Source organism: Scardinius erythrophthalmus (assembly GCF_964197995.2).
Source record: "Scardinius erythrophthalmus genome assembly, chromosome: 6".
In the NCBI taxonomy this organism is placed as follows: Eukaryota; Metazoa; Chordata; class Actinopteri; order Cypriniformes; family Leuciscidae; genus Scardinius; species Scardinius erythrophthalmus.
In genome coordinates, this window is record NC_138226.1 from 43,176,858 (window position 1) to 43,201,237 (window position 24,380).

The 24,380-nt window shown below is 36.4% G+C and overlaps 1 protein-coding gene across 2 annotated transcripts; it reads left to right on the plus strand.

The window, feature by feature from the left end:
• The first annotated feature begins 4,374 nt into the window (after positions 1 to 4,374).
• LOC308692609 (uncharacterized protein) lies at positions 4,375 to 20,156 on the plus strand. Of its 2 annotated transcripts, none has more exons than XM_081368762.1 (17): positions 4,375 to 4,612; positions 4,879 to 4,980; positions 5,772 to 5,881; positions 6,047 to 6,134; positions 6,764 to 6,808; positions 7,670 to 7,723; positions 7,962 to 8,060; positions 8,147 to 8,191; positions 8,337 to 8,417; positions 8,677 to 8,739; positions 17,455 to 17,550; positions 17,634 to 17,678; positions 17,763 to 17,816; positions 17,915 to 17,932; positions 18,050 to 18,097; positions 18,938 to 19,102; positions 19,208 to 20,156. In XM_081368762.1, exons 1-17 carry the CDS (start codon positions 4,495 to 4,497, stop codon positions 19,336 to 19,338), a joined length of 1,362 nt encoding a protein of 453 aa, XP_081224888.1. In that variant the 5' UTR covers positions 4,375 to 4,494; the 3' UTR covers positions 19,339 to 20,156. The 2 variants fall into 2 exon arrangements, with proteins under 2 accessions (XP_081224888.1, XP_081224889.1); XM_081368763.1 differs by having other exon boundaries at positions 4,469 to 4,612; positions 18,050 to 18,088.
• The last annotated feature ends 4,224 nt before the right edge of the window (positions 20,157 to 24,380 follow it).

The window sequence follows — 24,380 nt, forward strand, 5'->3', positions numbered from 1 at the left end:
GAAAATTAAAGAACAGTTATACATTGTTTTCAGTTTTCCACTGCATGGTACGGCTCGGTACGGCTCACTTTTGGGGGGTTTTCTACTGTGTACAGTACCTAGTACTTTTCTTTTAGTACCACCTCAGTTGAGGTTCCAAGTGAGCTGTACCGATACTAAATAGTGACATGTAAACACTGCAGATCACAGATTGGTCAGATAGAATCATCACTACTTTCGTCATTGGATTTGCGACAGGAGACACCAAACCCGCTAGATTTAAATAGTCAGCAACAGCCACCCCAGTATCATTTCTTCGCATGACTTTTTAAACTATACTTGCTTTAAACGAAAATCGCACGCAACTTGAAAATAGAAATGGCTGTATTGTGGTCAGTAGATGAGATGGCGGCACAGCTTTCACGATCAATCTATAATCCGACCCACTTTGAAGCGGTATTAAACTGCAGTGGAAAAGCAAACCGCGCCAAAGCAAAGCAAGCCGAGCCGAGCTGAGCCGAGTCGTACCACGCAGCGGAAAAGCGGCAATACATGACAAAACCGCCTGAGGTCACACTCTCTGTGCAGGCTGGCAGCATCAGATCCTCCAGTGCTCCCAGGGGAAACTGAGATGAGTGTCCCTGAGAGCAGTCTACATCTCTGGGCGCCTGAATTTGGGAGCAGATGTCCTGGTGAGGCAGGAATGTATACTGTACCCCAGGGGTCACCAAACTTTTTTCTCTGGGGGCCACATTATCGTTCCTGACTGTGATGGGGGGCCGGGGCCGGGTCAGCTATATAACATAGAATTGTATGACCCAGACCAAAATGACCACCAGCAGGCCTCATTGTGTAGTAGAGATTACTAGCCTGGCACAGCCATCCCCACTACTATATCCACACTACTATATCAACACTTGATTCCTGGCACATATTTGTTTATCTTTACTAGTGGTTTGCAAAAGTTGTAATCGAGTCTACACACTGTTTTATTTAAAGTTATTCTTCACAAATAATCGTTGGTCCACTGTTCTTTGAAAACTCTGCACTCTCTTTTAGGGGTGGAACGGTACACAGAAGTCACGGTTCGGTTCATACCTCGGTTCAGACATCACGGTTGGGTACAATGAAGGGAAAAGCAAAACAAAAATGCAGAAGGCTTGTGCATGTCTCAGGCTGGACCACCAAAAGAAAATAAATGTCTTAAACCTTGTATTTTTTTTAAATAAGTTTTATTAATAAAGTAAAGGCATAGAACCAGTTTATTGGTAGTGCACTGACAATAGTTTTATATAATTAGTTCATTAATTCAAGTAATAAAAATACCTTGATATGTTTGGTAATTGTACCTGAATGAATTGAAAATTAATCTGCTACATTTCAGATTAATATATTTGTTTTCCTTAAAAATGTAATTAACAGTAACTTAAACACTTTGCAGTTTGAATGATGTCCTGCATAAACTAAATGACGGAGTATGTTTTTATGTTTCCACTGTTCGATCGCGGCCGCGCCACACACACACACACACACACACACACACACACACACACACACACACAAATATAAGTAAACACTTTACGACTTTTCGATCGCGCCCACACCTCTCTCTCAACATATTCCAGCATTGCAATCTTTACACCGCAGCCTGCTTCAGAGCTTCAGAGCTAAGGCGGAGCTACAAATTAGGTGTCCCTAAGAACCCGCGTATCTAACAGTAGTTCCGCATTACATTAATTAAATTGCATGCAAGTTTTATTTGTTTTTATACCGTGTATTCTCCGTGTAAATGTATGCACCAAACTGTGACGCCCGTACCATGACGTACCGTCCATGACGACTTTTGAGGATTGCCTCATAGGGCCGGTTCAAGTAGTGGGGGGCAGAGGGGCTGGGATGCCAGTCAAAGGGGGGTGGCGGGCCTGAGTCGGCCCGCGGGCCTTAGTTTGGTGACCCCTGCTGTACCCCGAGTGATTTGGAGAAAGTTTGGCCTGGCGACATGGACGGGGTCTGTCTTCTCCTTGTAGCCCCGTTCTCTTTTTCTTTCCCCATTCACACTTAAGGTGTATGTGGCGGCCATAGCTGCGCTCCATGTACCGTTAGGTGGTGAATCCTTGGGAACCATGGATATAGTCTCCCGAGTCAGTGCAGCTGATTTGGAGAAAGTTTGGCTAGGTGGACATGGACCTCTTTGTGTCTCTAGAGACTTCTCATTGTCCCCTCTGGTTCTCCCTCACACATGCAGCTCCGTTGGGGCTGGACACCATGGCCGAGGCTTCGGCTGTACACATTTCTCCCGATCACTCTGCTCCCGGGAGTTCTAGAAAGAGTTCGCCAGGACGGGGTCCGTCTTCTTCTTATAGCCCCGTTCTCTTTCTATTTTCCCATTCACACTTAAGGTGTCTGCGGCAGCCATAGCTTGTGGCTATGTTGTCACCACCTTGTGACTATTGTACCCTAAGGATGAGGCCTACGGCTCAGGTTAGAGTTCCATCATGGGATCTACCCATGGTTCTAGAAGCCCTTGGACTCTCCATCTGACAAATGCATCTTTCTAAATAAGGCATTCTTGCTGGTGATCACATCACTTAAAAGAGTAGGAGACTTTCAAGCTTTGTCAGTTGCTCCCTCCTGTCTGGAATTTGCTCCAGGTGGGCTGAAAGCTATTCTTCACCCGAGGCTGGGTTACGTCCCTAAAGTACCCACTAATGTGGCCTGGTCCATAGTCCTCCAGGCCTTTCATCCTCCTCCCCATGTGTCGGCAAAACAAGAGAAGCCACAGTTACTCAGCTCTGTAAGGGCAGTTGAGGTTTATGTCCAGACGACCTATCAGTGGAGAAAAAACTGATCAGTTGCTGGTATGCTTCGGGCCCCCTGAGAAGGTCTGCCCGGCTACCAAACAAACTGTAAGCATGTGGATTGTGGAAGCTATGACTTATGAGGCCATATGGAATGTGCTCTGAGCTCTGGTTAGAAGCACTGTGTATAGCATCTTCTAATCTAAAGCTGTACTGTCGGAAACTCCTCTCCACGTTACGCCCCTTATCTGTTCTAAATTCACTGTAAATCACGGCTTTAAAGGGCTTATTGCTTTATTCTATAATGAGGACAGAACTGTTTGTGTATAAAATCTATATAATTAGCCGCTTTCCGACCGGAGGAACCTTTTCACAGTTCCTAGAACTATTGACTAAAGTACCCGGATGTTCCTGCGGTGCGAACACGCCGACTAGGAACGATTTTAGTTCTAGGAACTCCATTTGGAGGAACTAATTTAGGTCCTACTTTAGAGTAGGGTCTAAACCAGTACTATAGGAACTACCCGTGACGTTAGTGTACGCTGATTGACCGAACGTACGCGGAACACCAGCACCCGCCATTTTTAAAACAGCTAGAATGTAAACACACAGATTATAGCCTATATTTACTCCATAAACTAACTATACAAACATGGAAAACAGTGATCGATGGGTCTCTAAACCTTTATGCTGAAGAGAAAATCCAACGCAACTTTGAGGGGACCAAGCCAAACATGATTATGTTTATCTGCCCAGCTAGCAACACTGGACATCAACCACAACGGCATATCTTCTTTCTATAACAGTTCTATCTAATAAGATATTAAATAGTACTGTGTTAGACAGATTGCTAACTAATAAACACAGAGAATGCGAGCATTGTTTGCTCTGGCATTCTCAGCGCCGCCAAAATAAAAGTCACCGTGCTTGCGTCACTCCCTTACCCCTCCTACCAGTTCCTATGGTCACTTGGCCAGTGCGAACGCAAATAGCAAAACCGAGTTTGGGGGAGAGTAGTTGTTAGAACTGTTTAGAAGTGGACAGTTCCTAGACCTAAGTTCCTGTAACTACTTGGTCGGAAAGCGGCTATTGTTTGTATGTCCATTTGTAAGTACTACTGACTCACCATAGCTTTAACTTTCCCACAAAAAAATAAAAATAAAATAAAATCTAATTTAGGATATTCCCAAATGTACCCAAAGGGACATTTTGACAAATTTATCTGACTTCTGGGGCTAAACCTGACCCCAGATGATAGCTAAAAGTCACTATTATATTATAATAATAGTAGTAGTAATATTAGTAGTAATAATGTGATCACTATATATAATTCGTTTAATTTAAAATAGCTGTTTTCTATGTGAATATATTGTAAACTGTAATTTACAATTCCTGTGATCAAAGCTGAATTTTCTGCATCATTACTCCAGTCTTCAGCAAAAGCAGTTTATGCCTAACCTGCTACTGTAGCCAACACAACACAACACAACACAACACAACACAACACAACACAACACAACACAACACAACACAACACAACACAACTTCCTTTTTCTTGACAAACTCATTGGAACAATTTCCGCTGCATCTCTTTTGTCAGATGACTTATGTTTCGATGAGCCAGCATATGTTCTTTTTTTTTTCTTTTTTTTCATTGGTTTTGTTTTTTAAACTGTCACCCAGGCTGTGTAGAGGTCAGTGTGTGGTGGAGTGACTGATGGAGACAGAAGTGGACACCATTGAAGGGCAGGCCTCTGTATTCAGCCAGGCAAACCCTCTTTATGACAACAACATGAAGCTCTTTGAGGCCGAGCGCTACGACTTCCAGCACAGTGGTGAGTCTCGGGCAGGCCGACACTGTTCACATTCAAATATGCTTCAAAATGTTTGTGTGTTTCTGGAATGTTTCTTTCTGATCAATCATGACATTCAGTGGTCTGATATTTCATAATATTGATTGACTGTTGTTGGTCATGGAAATGCTGTGTATTGTAACTTAAAATAGTGCTAATTTCATTTCCCTCATATCATATCACTTATAATGGACTTATGAAATCAATTTTCTGTAGTTTAATCCAGAGTTCTGCATTGTTTGTTACAGAGCTGACACCAAGGAAACCAGCGAAGAAACGTCACTGTATTCCTGTTCTCATAGTGTTTCTCCTGCTGCTGATTGCACTGAATTCTGTGCTGGCCTATAAATGTAAGATGGAACTGAAATAAATTCACATTTAAAAAGTATAACTTTATAAATGTCCTTGCATTATATACAAAATGTCGAACCAAGTGGCACTGATTTTAAACCAAGCAAGTTTTAGGGTTTAAATAATTACATTATAAAAAAAAAAAATATGAAGCATTGTGACCTTTTGTGGTTGTCAGATGTCAATGGATCATGGTGATATGTAAAGTGATTTCTACACCTGTCGTTTCTCTGAGATGACTCTGACTTAAAAATTGTGCTAATAATCACCAAAACACCAGCTGATTAAAACTTATTGAGCAAAAATGATGAAGAAAAGGAAATTTATTGAAGAGAAAAGCTATATTCCTTTACAGATGTCACCAATATTTTGTTGTATTATGCAATGAAATGTGTATATTTTTAGTTGTAGCCTTAAGGTGCAGTCACATTCACCATTGCTTGGCGAATTTTCATGTACAAAACTCATTCTAACAGGAATCCCTGCGATCGGGTGCAAAAAAATCCCCTATGCAGATTTCACTTATTTTCAAGATGGTCACTTGAATTAACCACACTGACCAATAGAAAGCTGCTTGGTTTGAAAGTGAATTCTGTGTGAGCTGAGCTTTATACATCGCTCTACTATTAACAATAACTGACCATTTTTATCTAATGTGATTGCACCTTACAGTAAGTGTGTGTCCATCATTTTTTGTGAACATGCATATTTCACGGCATCATGTAAGCTATCACCTTGTTTCTGTCGTTCCATGATTTAATCTGCATTGTATGATGTGTATTGTATGCAGTCTTCACTCTGGAGGCTTGGGTTCACACTCACTGTACATCAGCTGAAACCAGATCAGAGGAACTCCAGTCTGCTGAAGGATTCAAGCAGGGCAGCTCCAGTTCAGATGAGGTTTATACATTCATGTTGTGCCATACAAACACATACTCATATTAGGCCTGTTTTGAGAGTGTCAGAGCTGATGGTGTGTGTGTGTGTGTGTGTGTGTGTGTGTGTGTGTGTGTGTGTGTGTGTGTGTGTGTGTGTGTGTGTGTGTGTGTGTGTGTGCGTTAACAGGAGTGTCTGTCCGATCTGTGTGGGAACGATGGGACTCTAGAAAAACTGAGGACTCAACTAAACCAACTCAACGTTAGTGCACAAAGAGGTACACATCTTTGATACACACAAGATAAATCCTATTGGTTGACCAGGTACTATTTTGAGAATCTGCCATGATTTCAATCGTTAAAGGGGTCATGAAATGCATTTTCAGATCTATACTTTATATTTACTGTCTTTAACAACTACAGTATATATTAACATTTAAATTAATCATTTGATACAATGCACTTATTGTGTACATACCGATACATGCTTTTACACTGTACTTATGTTTAAAACATACCTGCACGTAATTACAGCTGTTATTAATTTCTGTAATTACATCTATAATGACTCTGTTGACCTGCTCTTACCCCTTAACCTACCCTTAACCCTACCCATACTACTAAACCTGTCCTAACCTCACCTGTATCACCTCAATAGCAGCACAAGTGTTTTGGATAGTCGTTACATCATGAATGAGGAGATTTCAAATCTTAAGGGTGGAAAACAAAAACACATATTTGAGTAATATTTAAGGTGTGAAAGTTGCAGTATGATTTTATTGTTTATATGGAAATATCAAAAATATTTAGATTTTCCATTTCATGACCACTTTAAAGCATTTTGTCAGGAGACACCATAGGTGTGTCTCACAGAATTAAAGTTATCGTTTTCCTTTATATTTCATAGTCATGGTTTGTCCGCCTGGTCCACCTGGAACACCTGGATTACAAGGTAACTGTGTACTGTGACAATGCCTTGAAAATATTGTCACTCAGTCAGCCTCTCACTCTAACATTAGAAGATTGCAATACTTAGGCAATAACTAATAAGGGAGATAATCGTGACTTATTTGCCCAAAGCTTGTCTACAACCATCAGCGTGAGGCATCAGCTTGAACAATTCAAAAAAGTTTCAAATTCAGTAAAACAACTTCAGTTATTTGAACAATTCATTTAAAATCTAGCTGTTTTTTGAGGGATGTTAGCAGACTACGCTAATGTGACTGTTCCTACTCGCACCACTCCGAACGGGATTCGTCAACTAGGGCACTTAAAGCCAAAGCCCCTTGAAGTTTTACCTGGCCTCCAGTACACACACCACCCTGAATGTCTCTCCCCTCCGGGTCACGGCACCAATGCAACCAGTCCTAGTCGCACCGCTCCTAACGGGATTCGAACCATCATCAACCGGCATGGGAAGGCAGAGGAGTGAGGTTTTACCTGGACAGCTCTTCCTAGCTAGAATCCAGAAGGATACCAAACATCTGTAAGGCACCCAAAATCTCTGAGATCCTGTCCCCAGTTTAAAGGGGTGAAAATTGGCTAATTTTCATCTCCTCTTTTGAACCCAGCAGCAGATCTCAGTGACCAGAATAGAGCCGATCACTTTCTACATGTTCCTTCACAATCTGTGTGGTTTTAGTGCTCCCTGCTGGTCAAAACAGACATAAACATTGAACTGAACTAAAGCTGTCATTTGACCTTTGGTGTCTTCCATCCTTTTTTCCAACAGATGCTTGTGAATAGTATTTTGTCATTGTTATGTCATGCTTTGAGCAGTCAGTTTTTATACTCCAGCTGTGCTCTGTATTAGGTTCTCCTGGAATACCAGGGAACCCAGGACAGAAAGGAGGCCTTGGCTCACCAGGTTAGTGTATTTTTGTATATCTGTATGAATTTTGAATGCATATGTGTATGGGTGTGAGTGCTCTTGAGAAGCATATGTGAGTATCGTACTCTTCATTTTTCACCAGTTTTAACGAGCTGCATAGGCTTAGGAAATAATTGTATGTTAGTAATGCTAAAGCATTCACTTTTTTTGGTGTACACAAAGAAAATGCTGCAAAACAATGAACATTAATTGAAAGTTATTGTATTTATTTCAGGGAGGGTAGGTGAGCCTGGAGCTCCAGGTGAAAAAGGACAGAGAGGAGACCCAGGTCTCGCAGGGGAAAAGGGAATGGTTGGCGCTCCGGGTGCACCTGGTAATCGTCTCCTTACTTTCACACATCTCTCATCCCAGTATAGCAGATCCACATCTCTCCCTGACTGTATTTATTTCTGTCTCCAGGTGTTTCAGGCTTAAAGGGGGATCCAGGAGCGAGAGGAATACAAGGTGCCTGATTATTATGATGAAAGGCCACCTTAATAATTCATACTGTAATAAAACAGAAAATATGTGTTGTGGAAATGCCTTGCACATTTTTCCATTCTGTAAGAGTTTTATACTGCTCTAATGACTACTGCTCTGTGCACACAAGGTTTACCTGGGAATGACGGTCGTCCAGGTGCCGATGGAAAGAATGGTTTGGCAGGAACACCAGGGGCCCGTGGAAATCCAGGTACTTTTTGAAAGATAAATAGCTGTCTATAGCTGCTAATTACTACTACTGATAAAAAATACGATTTTTTTTACAGTGTAGTGCAGTTGTGCAAAAGTACAACCACACCACAAAACCACTTTAATCTGTTTAGTCTGAACAGTAGAAATAGTGATGCTTTCCTTATTAAACACCACTAAAACTAAATCTGTCAAAGCCACACTTTGTTCTGCATTTTGTCACTTTTTGATACCTTGGACTTGAAATCTCTCTTCCTCAGGGCCTAAAGGAGACCAAGGTCCCAGTGGTGAGCGAGGAGGGCAGGGACCTCCAGGTGTAAGCGGTAAGAAAGCTTTTGGAAAGAAACAATAAAACACTACTTAAAGGTATTTAGCAGTGACATTGTCAGGCTTTTTTATTTATAACAAAATAATCTAATTGCATGTTCCAGATGTAATATAACAATATAACAATGAAGTTTACAGTGGATTTATAAATTAACTAGAAAAAAAAGTTTGTTAGAAGTTTTAAGTAGTTTGAAGTAAAGAAATAAAGATTAGTTAGAAATAAATATTAGAAAGAAAGATTAGTTAGAAATAAATATTAGAAAGAAAGATTAGTTCGAAAGAAATCAAGATAGATTAGTTAGAAAGAAAGAAAGAAAGAAAGAAAGAATGGTGGATTAGTTAGAAAGAAAGAAAGATGGATTAGTTGAAAAGAAAGAAAGAAAAATAGATTAGTTAGAATGAAAGAAAGAAAGACTGATTAGTTAGAAAGAAAGATTAGTTAGAAAGAAAGAAAAAGATTATAGAAAGAAAAAAGAAAGAAAGAAAGAAAGAAAGAAAGAAAGAAAGAAAGAAAGAAAGAAAGAAAGAAAGAACAAAGAAAGAATGGTGGATTAGTTGAAAAGAAAGAAAGAAATAGATTAGTTAGAATGAAAGAAAGAAAGAAAAATAGATTAGTTAGAATGAAAGAAAGAAAGACTGATTAGTTAGAAAGAAAGATAGATTAGTAAAAAAAAAGATTAGTTAGAAAAAAGAAAAAGACTAACAAGAAAAGGTCAAAGAAAAAGTCTTCAACGTCTAGGACGTCTTAACTAAACTACACTAACTAATAAACATAAATACAATGGGTGGCACAAATCCCTAACTAGTGTTTTTAAACAGTCAGGGTTACTACGTGTGTACAATGTATGTCACGTGACAGTCTTACCTATCCCCTTCTCCTTTGCCGGCGGCAACACTCATTTATGAGAAAGTTTTTGGACACAGCCAAAACGAGGAACGAGTGAGCATACATGTGGACAACGTAACGAAAATAAAACAACAACAACTTAACAGTTTCTACAACAAAACGTCTCTCTCAAAGGTTCTCATTACAAAGGTTCTCTCAATACAAAGTGCTCTCAATACAAAGTGCTCTAGTCACACTGGCAGCAGCATGGTCTTTAAATATCCGCTTCACCAGGTGTCACTCATTATGCGGATGCAGATCCCGCCTCCCAAGGCGCGGCCACTCATCTCGTTAGCCTTGACTGACAAGCAATGTAGCCAACCAGCAACAACCTAAGAGATCGAAAGTAAGAGAAAGAGACAGGACGAAAAAAAACAACACACACACAATACTATAAACGTCCTTACGGACGTAACAATTAGTTAGAAAGAAAGAAAGAAAGAAAGAAAGAAAGGTGGATTAGTTAGAAACAAAGAAAGATTGATTAGCTGAAAAGAAAGAAAGAAAAATAGATTAGTTAGAATGAAAGAAAGAAAGACTGATTAGTTAGAAAGATAGAAAGAAAGATTATTGAAAGAAAAAAGAAAGAAAGATTAGGTAGAAAGAAAGAAAGAAAGAATGAACAAAGAAAGAATGGTGGATTAGTTGAAAAGAAAGAAAGAAAGAAATAGATTAGTTAGAATGAAAGAAAGAAAGAAAAATATATTAGTTAGAATGAAAGAAAGAAAGACTGATTAGTTAGAAAGAAAGAAAGATTAGGTAGAAAGAAAGAAAGAAAGAAAGAAAGAAAGAAAGAAAGAAAGAAAAATAGATTAGTTAGAATGAAAGAAAGAAAGACTGATTAGTTAGAAAGAAAGATAGATTAGTAAAAAAAAAGATTAGTTAGAAAAAAGAAAAAGATTAGTTAGAAAGAAAGAAAGAAAGAAAGAAATGTGGATTAGTTAGAAAGAAAGAAAGATGGATTAGTTGAAAAGAAAGAAAGAAAAATAGATTAGTTAGAATGAAAGAAAGAAAGACTGATTAGTTAGAAAGAAAGAAAGAAAGATTATAGAAAGAAAAAAGAAAGAAAGATTAGGTAGAAAGAAAGAATGAACAAAGAAAGAATGGTGGATTAGTTGAAAAGAAAGAAAAAAAGACTGATTAGTTAGAAAGAAAGAAAGATTAGGTAGAAAGAAAGAAAGATTAGGTAGAAAGAAAGAAAGAAAGAAAGAAAGAAAGAAAGAAAGAAAGAAAGAAATGTGGATTAGTTAGAAAGAAAGAAAGATGGATTAGTTGAAAAGAAAGAAAGAAAAATAGATTAGTTAGAATGAAAGAAAGAAAGACTGATTAGTTAGAAAGAAAGATAGATTAGTAAGAAAGAAAGAAAGATTAGTTAGAAAGAAAGAAAGATTAGGTAGAAAGAAAGAAAGAAAGAAAGAAAGAAAGAAAGAAAGAAAGAAAGAAAGAAAGAAAGAAAGAAAAAAAGAATGAATGAATGAAAAAATGAAAGAATGGTGGATTAGTTGAAAAGAAAGAAAGAAAAATAGATTAGTTAGAATGAAAGAAAGAAAGACTGATTAGTTAGAAAGAAAGATAGATTAGTAAAAAAAAGATTAGTTAGAAAAAAGAAAAAGATAAGTTAGAAAGAAAGAAAGAAAGAAAGAAAGAATGGTGGATTAGTTAGAAAGAAAGAAAGATTGATTAGTTGAAAAGAAAGAAAGAAAAATAGATTAGTTAGAATGAAAGAAAGACTGATTAGTTAGAAAGAAAGAAAGATTATAGAAAGAAAAAAGAAAGAAAGATTAGGTAGAAAAAGAAAGAAAGAAAGAAAGAAAGAAAGAAAGAAAGATTAGGTAGAAAGAAAGAAAGAAAGAAAGAAAGAAAGAAAGAAAGAAAGAAAGAAAGAAAGAAAGAAAGAATGGTGGATTAGTTGAAAAGAAAGAAAGAAATAGATTAGTTAGAATGAAAGATAGAAAGAAAAATAGATTAGTTAGAATGAAAGAAAGAAAGACTGATTAGTTAGAAAGAAAGAAAGATTAGGTAGAAAGAAAGAAAGAAAGAAAGAAAGAAAGAAAGAAAGAAAGAAAGAAAGAAAGAAAGAAAGAAATGTGGATTAGTAAGAAAGAAAGAAAGATGGATTAGTTGAAAAGAAAGAAAGAAAAATAGATTAGTTAGAATGAAAGAAAGAAAGACTGATTAGTTAGAAAGAAAGATAGATTAGTAAGAAAGAAAGAAAGATTGGTTAGAAAGAAAGAAAGATTAGGTAGAAAGAAAGAAAGAAAAAAGAAAGAAAGAAAGAATGAATGAAAAAAAGAAAGAATGGTGGATTAGTTGAAAAGAAAGAAAGAAAAATAGATTAGTTAGAATGAAAGAAAGACTGATTAGTTAGAAAGAAAGATAGATTAGTAAAAAAAAGATTAGTTAGAAAAAAGAAAAAGATTAGTTAGAAAGAAAGAAAGATTGATTAGTTGAAAAGAAAGAAAGAAAAATAGATTAGTTAGAAAGAAAGAAAGATTGATTAGTTGAAAATAAATAAAGAAAAATAGATTAGTTAGAATGAAAGAAAGAAAGACTGATTAGTTAGAAAGAAAGAAAGAAAGATTATAGAAAGAAAAAAGAAAGAAAGATTAGGTAGAAAGAAAGAAAGAAAGAAAGAAAGAAAGAAAGAAAGAAAGAAAGAGAGAGAGAAAGAAAGAATGAACAAAGAAAGAATGTTGGATTAGTTGAAAAGAAAGAAAGAAATAGATTAGTTAGAATGAAAGAAAGAAAGAAAAATAGATTAGTTAGAATGAAAGAAAGAAAGACTGATTAGTTAGAAAGAAAGAAAGATTAGGTAAAAAGAAAGAAAGATTAGGTAGAAAGAAAGAAAGAAAGACAGAAAGAAAGATTAGGTAGAAAGAAAGAAAGAAAGAAAGAAAGAAAGAAAGAAAGAAAGAAAGAAAGATTAGGTAGAAAGAAAGAAAGAAAGAAAGAAAGAAAGAAAGAAAGAAAGAAAGAAAGAAAGAAAGAAATGTGGATTAGTTAGAAAGAAAGATGGATTAGTTGAAAAGAAAGAAAGAAAAATAGATTAGTTAGAATGAAAGAAAGACTGATTAGTTAGAAAGAAAGATAGATTAGTAAGAAAGAAAGAAAGATTAGTTAGAAAGAAAGAAAGATTAGTAAGAAAGAAAGAAAGATTAGTTAGAAAGAAAGAAAGAAAGAAAGAAAGAAAGAAAGAAAGAAAGAAAGAAAGAATGAAAAAAAGAAAGAATGGTGGATTAGTTGAAAAGAAAGAAAGAAAAATAGATTAGTTAGAATGAAAGAAAGAAAGACTGATTAGTTAGAAAGAAAGATAGATTAGTAAAAAAAAGATTAGTTAGAAAAAAGAAAAAGATTAGTTAGAATGAAAGAAAGAAAGAAAAATAGATTAGTTAGAATGAAAGAAAGAAAGACTGATTAGTTAGAAAGAAAGAAAGATTAGGTAAAAAGAAAGAAAGATTAGGTAGAAAGAAAGAAAGAAAGACAGAAAGAAAGATTAGGTAGAAAGAAAGAAAGAAAGAAAGAAAGAAAGAAAGAAAGAAAGAAAGAAAGAAAGATTAGGTAGAAAGAAAGAAAGAAAGAAAGAAAGAAAGAAAGAAAGAAAGAAAGAAAGAAAGAAATGTGGATTAGTTAGAAAGAAAGATGGATTAGTTGAAAAGAAAGAAAGAAAAATAGATTAGTTAGAATGAAAGAAAGACTGATTAGTTAGAAAGAAAGATAGATTAGTAAGAAAGAAAGAAAGATTAGTTAGAAAGAAAGAAAGATTAGTAAGAAAGAAAGAAAGATTAGTTAGAAAGAAAGAAAGAAAGAAAGAAAGAAAGAAAGAAAGAAAGAATGAATGAAAAAAAGAAAGAATGGTGGATTAGTTGAAAAGAAAGAAAGAAAAATAGATTAGTTAGAATGAAAGAAAGAAAGACTGATTAGTTAGAAAGAAAGATAGATTAGTAAAAAAAAGATTAGTTAGAAAAAAGAAAAAGATTAGTTAGAAAGAAAGAAAGAAAGAATGGTGGATTAGTTAGAAAGAAAGAAAGATTGATTAGTTGAAAAGAAAGAAAGAAAAATATATTAGTTGAAAAGAAAGAAAGAAAAATAGATTAGTTAGAATGAATGAAAGAAAGACTGATTAGTTAGAAAGATTGGTTAGTTAGAAAGATTGGTTAGAAAAACGAAAGAAAGAAAGAAAGAAAGAAAGAAAGAAAGAAAGAAAGAAAGAAAGAAAGATGGATTAGTAAGAAAGAAAGATGGATTATTTAGTAAGAAAGAAAGAAAGAAAGAAAGCTGGATTAGTTAGAAACAAAGAAAGATGGATTAGATAGACAGATAGAATAGTTAGAAAGAAAGAAAGATAGATTAGTTGAAAAGAAAGAAAGAAAAATAGATTAGTTAGAAAGAAAGAAAGAAAGAAAGAAAGAAAGAAAGATGGGTTAGTAAGAAAGAAAGATGGATTATTTAGTAAGAAAGAAAGAAAGCTGGATTAGTTAGAAACAAAGAAAGATGGATTAGGTAGAAAGAAAGATTAGGTAGAAAGAAAGAAAGAAAGAAAGAAAGAAAGAAAGAAAGAAAGAAAGAAAGAAAGAAAGAAAGAAAGAAAGAAAAAGAAAGAAAGAATGAATGAAAAAAAAGAAAGAATGGTGGATTAGTTGAAAAGAAAGAAAGAAAAATAGATTAGTTAGAATGAAAGAAAGAAAGACTGATTAGTTAGAAAGAAAGATAGATTAGTAAAAAAAGATTAGTTAGAAAAAAGAAAAAGATTAGTTAGAAAGAAAGAAAGAAAGAAAGAAAGAAAGAAAGAAAGAAAAAAAAGAAGGATGGATTAGTTTGAAAGAAAGAAATATTGATTAGTTGGAAAAGAAAGAAAGAAAAATAGATTAGTTAGAATGAAAGAAAGACTGATTAGTTAGAAAGATTGGTTAGAAAAACGAAAGAAAGAAAGAAAGAAAGAAAGAAAGAAAGAAAGAAAGAAAGAAAGAAAGAAAGAAAGAAAGCTGGATTAGTTAGAAACAAAGAAAGATGGATTAGATAGACAGATAGAATAGTTAGAAAGAAAGAAAGATTGATTAGAAAGAAAGAAAGATTAGTTAGAATGAATGAAAGAAAGATATATTAGTTAGAAAGAAAGAAAGATAGATTAGATAGAAAGATAGATTAGTTAGAAAGAAAGAGAGAAATATAGATTAGTACGAAAGAAAGAAATAAAGAAAGAAAGAAAGAAAGATGGATTGGTTAGTTAGAAAGAAAGAAAGCTAGATAAGTTAGTTATAAAGATAGATAGATTAGTTAGAAAGAAAGATAGATAGATAAGTTAGTTAGAAAGATAGATTAGTTAGAAAGATAGATAGATAGATTAGTTAGAAAGAGAGAAAGATAGATAGATAGATAGATAGATAGATAAATTAGTTATATTAGTTAGAAAGAAAGAAAGATAGATAAGTTAGAAAGATAGATAGATAAGTTAGAAAGAAAGAAAGATTAGTTAGAAAGATAGATAGATAAGTTAGTTAGAAAGACAGATTAGTTAAAAAAAGAAAGATAGATGGATTAGATAGACATATAGAATAGTTATAAAGAAAGAAACATTGTTTAGAAAGAAAGAAAGATGGATTAGATAGATAGATTAGTTAGAAAGAAAGAGAGAAAGATAGATTAGTAAGAATGAAAGAAAGATATAATAGGTAGAAAGAAAGATGAATTAGTTAGAAAGAAAGAAAGATTATTTAGAAAGAAAGATGGATTAGTTAGAAAGAAAGAAAGAAAGAAAGAAAGAAAGAAAGAAAGAAAGAAAGAAAGAAAGAAAGAAAGAAAGAAAGATGGATTGGTTAGTTAGAAAGAAAGAAAGATTTCAGAGTTAATTAATTTATGAGTTTAAGAGTTCATAAGTCTATGAATTCATGAGTTTATAAGTTAATTAGTTTTATAAGTGTATGAGTTTAGAGTTTATTAGTTTAAATGAGTCTCAATGGCTCATTTAGTATTGATACTTTGCACGTGACATCACAAGTACTGGCTGGCGGGCAAGAACGTCGTTCTCCAGCAATGAAACCCAGTAAACTAATCAAGGGTCGCCAGTTTTGCTATACAAAAGTTGGTGTTTTGAGGTGTAAACGACATGCCAGATAGTTGTTGTGCAATTGGATGCACTAACCGCAGATGAGATAAGCAACCTTCACAGTAGGCTACACGTCTGTGCAAATTACCATCAAAGGTAATTTCAACATTTGTTTGAACACAATGGGTGTATGATCATGTAATTAATCGTGTCTTTAAGTTACTGTAGTTTTGTCAATCAACACCACCAGTATTCACCAGCTGGTTCGGCGAGTCAGCTGTTTGTGTTATGAGTCTAAGCTAGGCTAACTGTACGTTCACACCGCCGCCAGCAAGAGCGGCAAAATTCATTGAAAATGAATGATTTCCGGGCACTTTGATGCTCTCGCCGGTGGCGGTGTGAACGCACAGTAACAACAGCTGTCGTATTTTGCTAACAATAACAGAAGTGTGTGATAGGTTGTTTTGAGGTTTGCGAGATCTATGATTTTCAATGAGAACCAGAGATGACCCAAAAGTAGAGCTAACGTTATATTATTTACGGAGGAATTATTACTGCTCGATTATCTTAAAAAACGTGTCTGCTTTACACAATTTAGCTACCTTGGAGTTAATCCTAGTCCATAGTTATGCAGCTAGCTCGCTAACAGACTTGATGTCTACTAGAAAGACAGGACTCAACGTTGAAAATACCCGTTTGTTGCCCGCCAGGTATCAGTGGTAGTCACGTGACTGCAAAGTATCAATATAGAACGGCAGTTTGGTTTAGTCTTCAAGGTGTTTAGATTTAAATTTTTGTCGGTTGGTGAGTTTGAATCTGGATTTGAATTTTTTAGAACTCCCCAATGTAAGTCAATGGGAGTTTTTCCGAGTTTTGATCAGCATTTTTAGGAAAACCGTAAGTCCGATCAGTCTGAAAAGACATACTGTAGCAACTCGAGTCAGAACAGTTTGAAGGTCTGAGCCGAGTTTGGAGTATGTAGAGTTAAAGCTCTAGGAGTTTGAGTTGTAAATTTTAGGGTCAGAATAATAATAATAAGTTTAAATAGGATTTCAGTAAGTTGGCTTTCTCAAGCCAACTTAATAATAAGTTTAAATAGGATTTCAGTAAGTTGGCTTTCTCAAGCCAACTTAATAATAATAAGTTTAAATAGGATTTCAGTAAGTTGGCTTTCTCAAGCCAACTTAATTAAAAACATACAAAAGCCAAACACACCTGATTCAATTATTTGTTCTTCGTTCTCTAGAAGTAGAGTTTAAAAACCTTGCTGTATTTTTGTGTAGTTAATTAAGAGAAGGTACACTGCCATCTTGCTCCGACAAAAGTGACTTGCCAAAAACTTACCAACTCGTAAATTTCCCTGGAGGACTTGAGCTTACCAGTAGCCAGACTTCTGACATAAAATCTGGTGTACTTTGATTTATCTGAAATAGCTGATACCACAATATTGGAGAAAGCTTATTGCACAGTTTCATTCCAGAATCTATTATACGGCAAACACAAAAGTACTCAAAAGGAAAAAGGAAAACATATGTGTTGACTACGTTTTTCTAAAAACTACAGATTCTTTCACAGACAGTATTTACCTTCAAGTCACTAAACTCTAGCACAACTTGGCAACTTTATTAAATACAGAGATTAGAGTTTTTCCTCACAAGTGCTCATTGTATCATCCTGGTACCTGTATCAAATGTGACTGTTTTCAGGCAGAATGGTGCACCCATGAAGTTTCATAATTCCTCATTCATTTGGGCCCTAACCTGTGGTTGATTGGTCATTTAGGGCCTTCTGGTCCACAGGGACCTCCTGGCCTGCGAGGACCACCTGGAGAAAAAGGCTCGCCTGGACCAAAGGGAGACACTGGCCTTGGCCTTCAAGGTATTGTAGGAGTGCTAAGAACATATGCACATAAAAGTGATATATGATGTTGCCAATAATTTTGGGTAAATAATTGTTTTCAGGGCGCCCAGGAGAACAGGGGGTAAAGGGAGATCCAGGTTTGCCAGGTAAATAAAGACAAACATGGAAACAGAAGATAAACATTGGATTTATATCATGCAGTCGTCATCTGAGTTCGATGTTGTATGCAGGTGTCCCAGGATCTCGGGGTCTGAATGGAGTAAAGGGCAGTAAAGGGGATTCAGGTGGGTTTATTAAAAAGTTTATTAATGACAAGAAGGCAACATCCATCTGTGTCTGTTTCTTGAATTTCTTCCTTTCCTCTTACCCTATTCTCTCCCAGGGCAAAAGGGAAATCAAGGTATGTTGTGGCATATTTTGTGTGCATCCACGATATCTGTACACAACAGTTATGTTGATTATTAACCTGTTTTGTAAGTGAATTGATTGTATGTACATGTATGATGGTCTTAAACAGGTCTGAAGGGTGAGAAGGGTGATGTAGGACCCAATGGTGGTGTGTCTGGTAATTTTCATAAATACAGATCCATCTCTCTGTACTACTGTGTGTAACTAGCTAGGTTTCCATCCAAAGTTACAGATTTAACTTGTGCACAAAATTGCATAAAACATTTGTGAATAAAGCAACGTTTCCATCCCATGTGTTCAAGAGAGCAAAATCATCACTTCCTGGGAAATTGGCACATTATATCTGTAATAAAACTGTAAGTTGCTGCAAATGCAATCAGGCTCTGTTTCCCTCCATCATAAATGAGTTTGTCTCAGAGCATCAGACGAAACACAATAAACACCGTCATGTTCTCTTGCGTTCGGATGCTGGTGTTTGGAAACGCAATCGTGTGAGACGCTTCAGGAGGAATTAAACCAAATCATTCTGATGACAGTCTTAGACACTCAGGCGTTTCAAAAACACCAAACCAACAGTTGAGATGCTGTGATGCCATTGGTCCACTGGTTACTCCAGTTATCCAATCACAGCCTCTGCTGAGGCAAAGTCACATGAGGTGATTGTTGCGCATCAAAGGATTTATTCTGCAAAGGTGTTTCTATCATAGTTTATGCGCATGTCTAAATAAAAAATCACAAAATTATCCGCCGCGTAAGTTTTTATGCACATTTTTAGAATTTATGCTCATCTTGGCGTTTCCATCCAGCGTTTATTATGAGATAACCCAAAATTTGCATTAAAATAGGTGGATGAAAACATAGCTAGTGTTAACGTCTATTAAATTCTCAGAGATTCTTGTATTGTTGTTGTTGTTCTTTTTGTCTACTCTACAAAATAACACTTTAGCATGACATATGAATGCCTAAACATGTCTCATATATGTGTGTTTGTCTTTAGCTGTAGTTCGTTTAGTGGGAAGCTCCACCCGTGGAAGACTCGAGGTGCTGTATAATGGTGTCTGGGGAACAGTGTGTGATGACAGCTTTGACACTGTGGATGGGTTGGTGGTGTGTAGGATGTTGGGCTTCCAGAGGGCCACCCAGGTGTTCACGGCCCCTGCAGGTGATGTATCTGTCTATACTTAAGGGGTTTTAGTTAACGGTTCATGGTGTACAGGCTATAGTTTCCAAAACCCACTCAGAACGGTCAGCTGTGTATCTCCTGCAGGAACTGGAAAAATCTGGCTGGATGAGTTGAGATGTACCGGGACTGAGAGGAGCATTTTTGACTGTCCACATGGAGGAATTGAAGTTCATAACTGTAACCACGCTGAAGATGTGGGAGTTAGCTGTGCCTGAATAAAAAGCGGAAAAATGCTCACACCAAGAACTCATTTTGTCTGTGTTTTGGTGATTTTTAGAAAGTCAGTTCTCCTTACACAGATGCAGTTAATCAGATTAACTATTTTCCACTAATGTTTGAAAGTGTTTCATCATATGAAACCAAATTCTTTTTGTCAAATGTTAAAAAAAAGTGTGCATGGTGTCATCAAGGCAGCGACATTAATGCATTTTTTTTTAAATGGGACTTGTGTGTGTGCAAATATTTGTTATCTTTGTACAATATGAATGTATAAACAAACTCCTATCCTAAATCCTAAAACTGTCCAAACTCATAACACTTATAGCAAAATAAAGGGCTTACAGTAAAATAGCTTTTGACTCTAAAATGTGTCTTGTTTCTGTTCCTGTTCACTCAGGCCTTGTCCAAACTAGTAGGTTTTCATTTGAAAACACATCCTTTTCTCTCTCCGTTTTGGCCTTACGTCCACACTGAGACGGCGTTTAAATGAATGAAAACTATCTTTTTGAAAACACTCTCCAAAGTGGATAAATCTGAAAATGCTGTTGTAGTGTGGACTGTCAAAACAGGTATTTAAAAATAGATATTCATGTTTATACCAGTATTGTGGCTGTTATGTGCTGTTCACTTACACACTGTGGTTAAAATATGTTACTTTGCACACACTTCATATCACAGTCATGCAAAGATGACAGAAAACGCACTCACATTAGCTGTCCTGCGGCAAAACATGAGAAACAAATAATGGTGAGTGAGTGCGAACTGGACGCATCAGAGAATGCTGAGATATTTTGCTAAATAAAATGACCCTGCCAAAAGAATTGTGTGATAACTTTATTATTTTCCGTCTGTATCATCTCAGTGAGGTTTTAGGCATGCGCAGTAAAGGTGAATTTATCGTCTTCAGGCGTTTTCCAAGAATCCCAACAAACCCAATCGCATTTCTCTCACGATCCTTCTTTAACTAGCACCGTCCTGAATTTCGGATCTAAGAGACACTAAGTTATGATTATCATTCAGCTCCTGTTCTCCTCTCCAGGGAGTTCCTCTCTCCAGTCCTTCCTCTCTCTCACGGTGTCTGTCTGGCCCCTCATTAGCTGTGGGACCCTGGGTAAAGAAGACTGGGTTTGGGAGTGAGGTCCTCTGAAGGGCTAAGACGGCGCAGTAATAAATAAATGATCCAGTCGGTGACAGTAATAATAATGAGAGAGGAAGGCATACGGTAGCATTTATAAAGAGCTCCGGTCCACTGGGAGCAAGAGGCTCTGTGCTCTTTTATACTGAAGCCCAATCTGAGAACTGATCAACACCAGAGTGTGTCACTTACAGACAATAATTACCACAACGCACTCACAATGGGAGCATTCAGGGATATACACCCCAAAGACTTCAGTATATAAATCACTAAAATTATTGACAATATTTTGAGACAAAGGTCTTGTTAATGATTTTCAGTTTTCAGTTAGTGAGGGAAGGGCATAAAAAAGCTATTTAAACGCATCCCTATCCCTAAAAATCTGGACTTTTTCAGGTACTGGACAAGAGATATTATCATGAATAATATATGAGCGGACCTTTATTTATTTCTATTAAATGTTTTGCTCTTTTTTTTTTTTCTTCCAATTTACAATAATTTAATAAAGTATGTATTTTTCATGTTTATGCCAAAATTCTTAATTATCATTCATAGTAGTAGTAGTAGTAGTGCTGTCTATGTGTTACTGTTTAAGACTAATTAAATATGTTTTACATTGTTACATTTATTTATAGAGCAAGTACTGCAAGAACTGCATTAAAAGGTTGGATAAGACCAAGCAACACACACAAGCAGCAAATCCTGTTTATCTGTCAAATTCGTTTAGCCTATAAATTAAAACTTAACCGGTATAAAATATGATCAGTGAGTGAAAAAAAAAGAAAAAAAGAAGATGAACACGTCACCGCTTCAGGTTAGCGGGGAAATTTATTTATTATTCAAAATGCACATTTGGAAAAGAAAATATTTTTATAGGAAGTTTTCAGCCGGTTCAATATAATTCAAGTTAACTTTTAGAAAAATATCCAAGATACTTCTTCCAGCTTAAAAGAGTTAAAAAATGATTTAACATCATGGCTATCACAATAGAAACATTAAAAATGGCAGAAACGCTTCACACTAATGCATTTCAGTCATCAGCCTTTCTCACAGTGTGTCAGGGACTAAATTAGTCGCAGGTGTAGATTGTAATCAGTTACTGGTAGAACTGGGAAAAACTAGGGTTGCGTCCGTCCCAAATCGCTACTCGCTTGAGTACATCTGCTGCCTTTAAAAGTCATTCAGATGAAGGAATCTCAGGAGATTGGAAGTAGATATAATATTGATACCCATTACAAAGTATAATGACATGTATGTATCAAACAAAAAAGCAAAAAGAGTAAAAAAGAAAGAAAATAATAATAATTCATGCTAAAAAAAATGATTTATGTTAACATAGAGCATATGATTCATTGTTTTAATCAACTGACAGTACTAAAACATAGTGATAATCTGTTCTCATGAGTAACTGTCTGAGGTGTGCTGAATGCTGTTAAAATGCCTGAGCCGTACAAGTAGAACGAGGAAGTAGTTGTGCAAGCTAGTCATTAACAACTTGTGCAACAGGAATAGGAAAGCATTTTAATTATTTATTTAAAAAGTTAAGTTATTCTAGAGAGTAAATGAGGAAGTACAATTGCTGAGGTTTCTGTAAAAGTAGCAGACGTGTGTTTGTAAGTGGGAGTGTGTGTACGCATGTGTTGTAAACAACACAGCAGTATAGAGAAACTGCTGACCAGATCCAGCAGAGCTGAGTGTTCATGCCCGGTGTCCAGGATATCAACTAACTATTCATACGCGTTATTTTTCTTCTGGTGGACATCTGGTGGCCTGGCTCCGCCCTCCGATGTACTTCCGCTCAATTTTCATGTTCCTTCAGTAATCCGTCTGGGTTTGCGGTATATTCGTGGGTTTTCTCCGGCCAAATTTTTACCTGTCCAATCAGCGCAGAGAGGGAATGGTTGAGGATGTGGAGGTCGTGCGCTAGTTTGAGTTGTAGGGTTACGTCACGACCAAACGTTAGCGATTGGTTAAGGCAGATCCAGAGTGACTCTGGGCAGATCTAATAGTTTTAAACTTCAACAGTATACCCGACTTCAAGGTTAAGTTAACACTTGTCAATGGAGAGTGGCCAGACTCTCTGTACAAATGAACTGTACTAGAGTCTGGTAGGCTAGATATCTGGTGGATCACTTCTGAAAATTCCAGCACAGCACTACAACAACCATAATGAAATGAGCCTTCACAATAGATAATGCTTTACAATGAACTCTGTTAGAGAGCTACATAGGCTATGGCTGTTTATCTGTTCAATAAAATACCTTACTGACCTGGTAATACACATAAATGCCATCTCTGCATCACTTTTACTGTTCCTAACTGAAGAAATAGACAAAAGAAATGCTGTCTTCAGTGTGAGAAGTGTCTAAAGGCTCTAATTGACATATCGGTAAGCCCCTCCCCTCAAACGCAGATGAGCCAATGGCAGTTGAGTATCAGTTGCACTGCGAATGAAACATTGGAAGATCCGAAGCTCTCATCGGTTTGATGGCGTTTATGCTACAAAAAATGGTAAAACGCCAATCCCAATTAAGACGAAACCGTTAATTTTCCACCAAGAACTGGAGAAATTATAAGACTGACTCCACCTCGCATGAAACTGGGTCCATTTCCCTGGACTGACACCATTGAGAGAACCTTTCCCACTAGCAGCATTAGATGGGGCTTGCAGTGTTGTCAGACCTGCTTCTCCAAGAGCACTGGAAGACTCCCGTCTAGAGGCCAGACATGTAGGTTGTACCTCCCTGGATCTGGTGCCAGATCTGACTTGGGCCTTCAAGATCCCCACTTTGGCCAGAACCGTTGGTAGATGTAGTAGAGGAGGAAATGACAATGTGCTCTAAACAAGTTTATAAAACGGATAGTTCCAGTCCTTGATTCTGATCGATTGAATCGTGTTCGAAGCCGTTGTAAATTACTCAACAAACACACACACCTGTGACCGCGTTACATTAGTGTTACTGCGCAAAGTGTTGCTTGGCAACCTCTTTGGAACTATATTGCTTGGCGGAGGAATAAATGTGTTATGTTATAGTTTTTGTTGCTGGTGTTTATTTTATGAATAAAATAAATATTAAAATGAATATTTTTTTATGGAGTAACCGTTATAAAAGCAATAAGCCACTTGAAGCCGTGTTTTACAGTGAATTTAGATAAGCTAAGGGGGTTTAAGGCACGACGGCTTCGCGGGGCTTATTGCTTTAGTTTGACCCTGCATGATTCATTACGTGTAATGGTGCCTTCACACTGTCATTGCTGTTTACCATTGTGTGTTTGATAAAAGCTCTGCAAACGGAGGCGCACATGAACAGCACAGGGTAGAGCAAACTATTGTCATCCAAAGTACTTACAGAAGCAGCTGACTTATTGAGCTATAAATATATAACTACATATAACTTATAAATCACTGCAAATGTGATTGTAGGCCAGAGAATAATCTCTGGCCTACAATCACAATGTGGAGTTGGACCTCATCATTGTCCTCATTTTGCCCGAGGGGGTCGTAAAAATTCAGTCATAATCTCTTACCGTCATTTTAATTTTAATTTAATAATTAATTTAATTTTTCATATTTTAATGATACTAAGACATTTAATAGGCTCTGTTTTTATTCACATGTTAAGCATAGGCTATGACAAGCATATAGGCTATGAAGAGAAAGTTGAACAGAGGCTGGGTCACTTTTCAGGTTTCATCATGAATGTTTGTCCAATAAATCGCAATAAGCTTTGTGCTTTGTTACTTTTGAAATGAAACAAAGTATCTGCTTTCAAATTCTGTCCATTTTATCACAAAATTCAAACAATAAATACCGTTTTGGCGCTCTTTAATGTGGCGCGAGAGATCACTAGCGCCTCAGTTCAAGCGAAGTGCGAGTGAACGCGACCATCCCTTCCTCTTTAC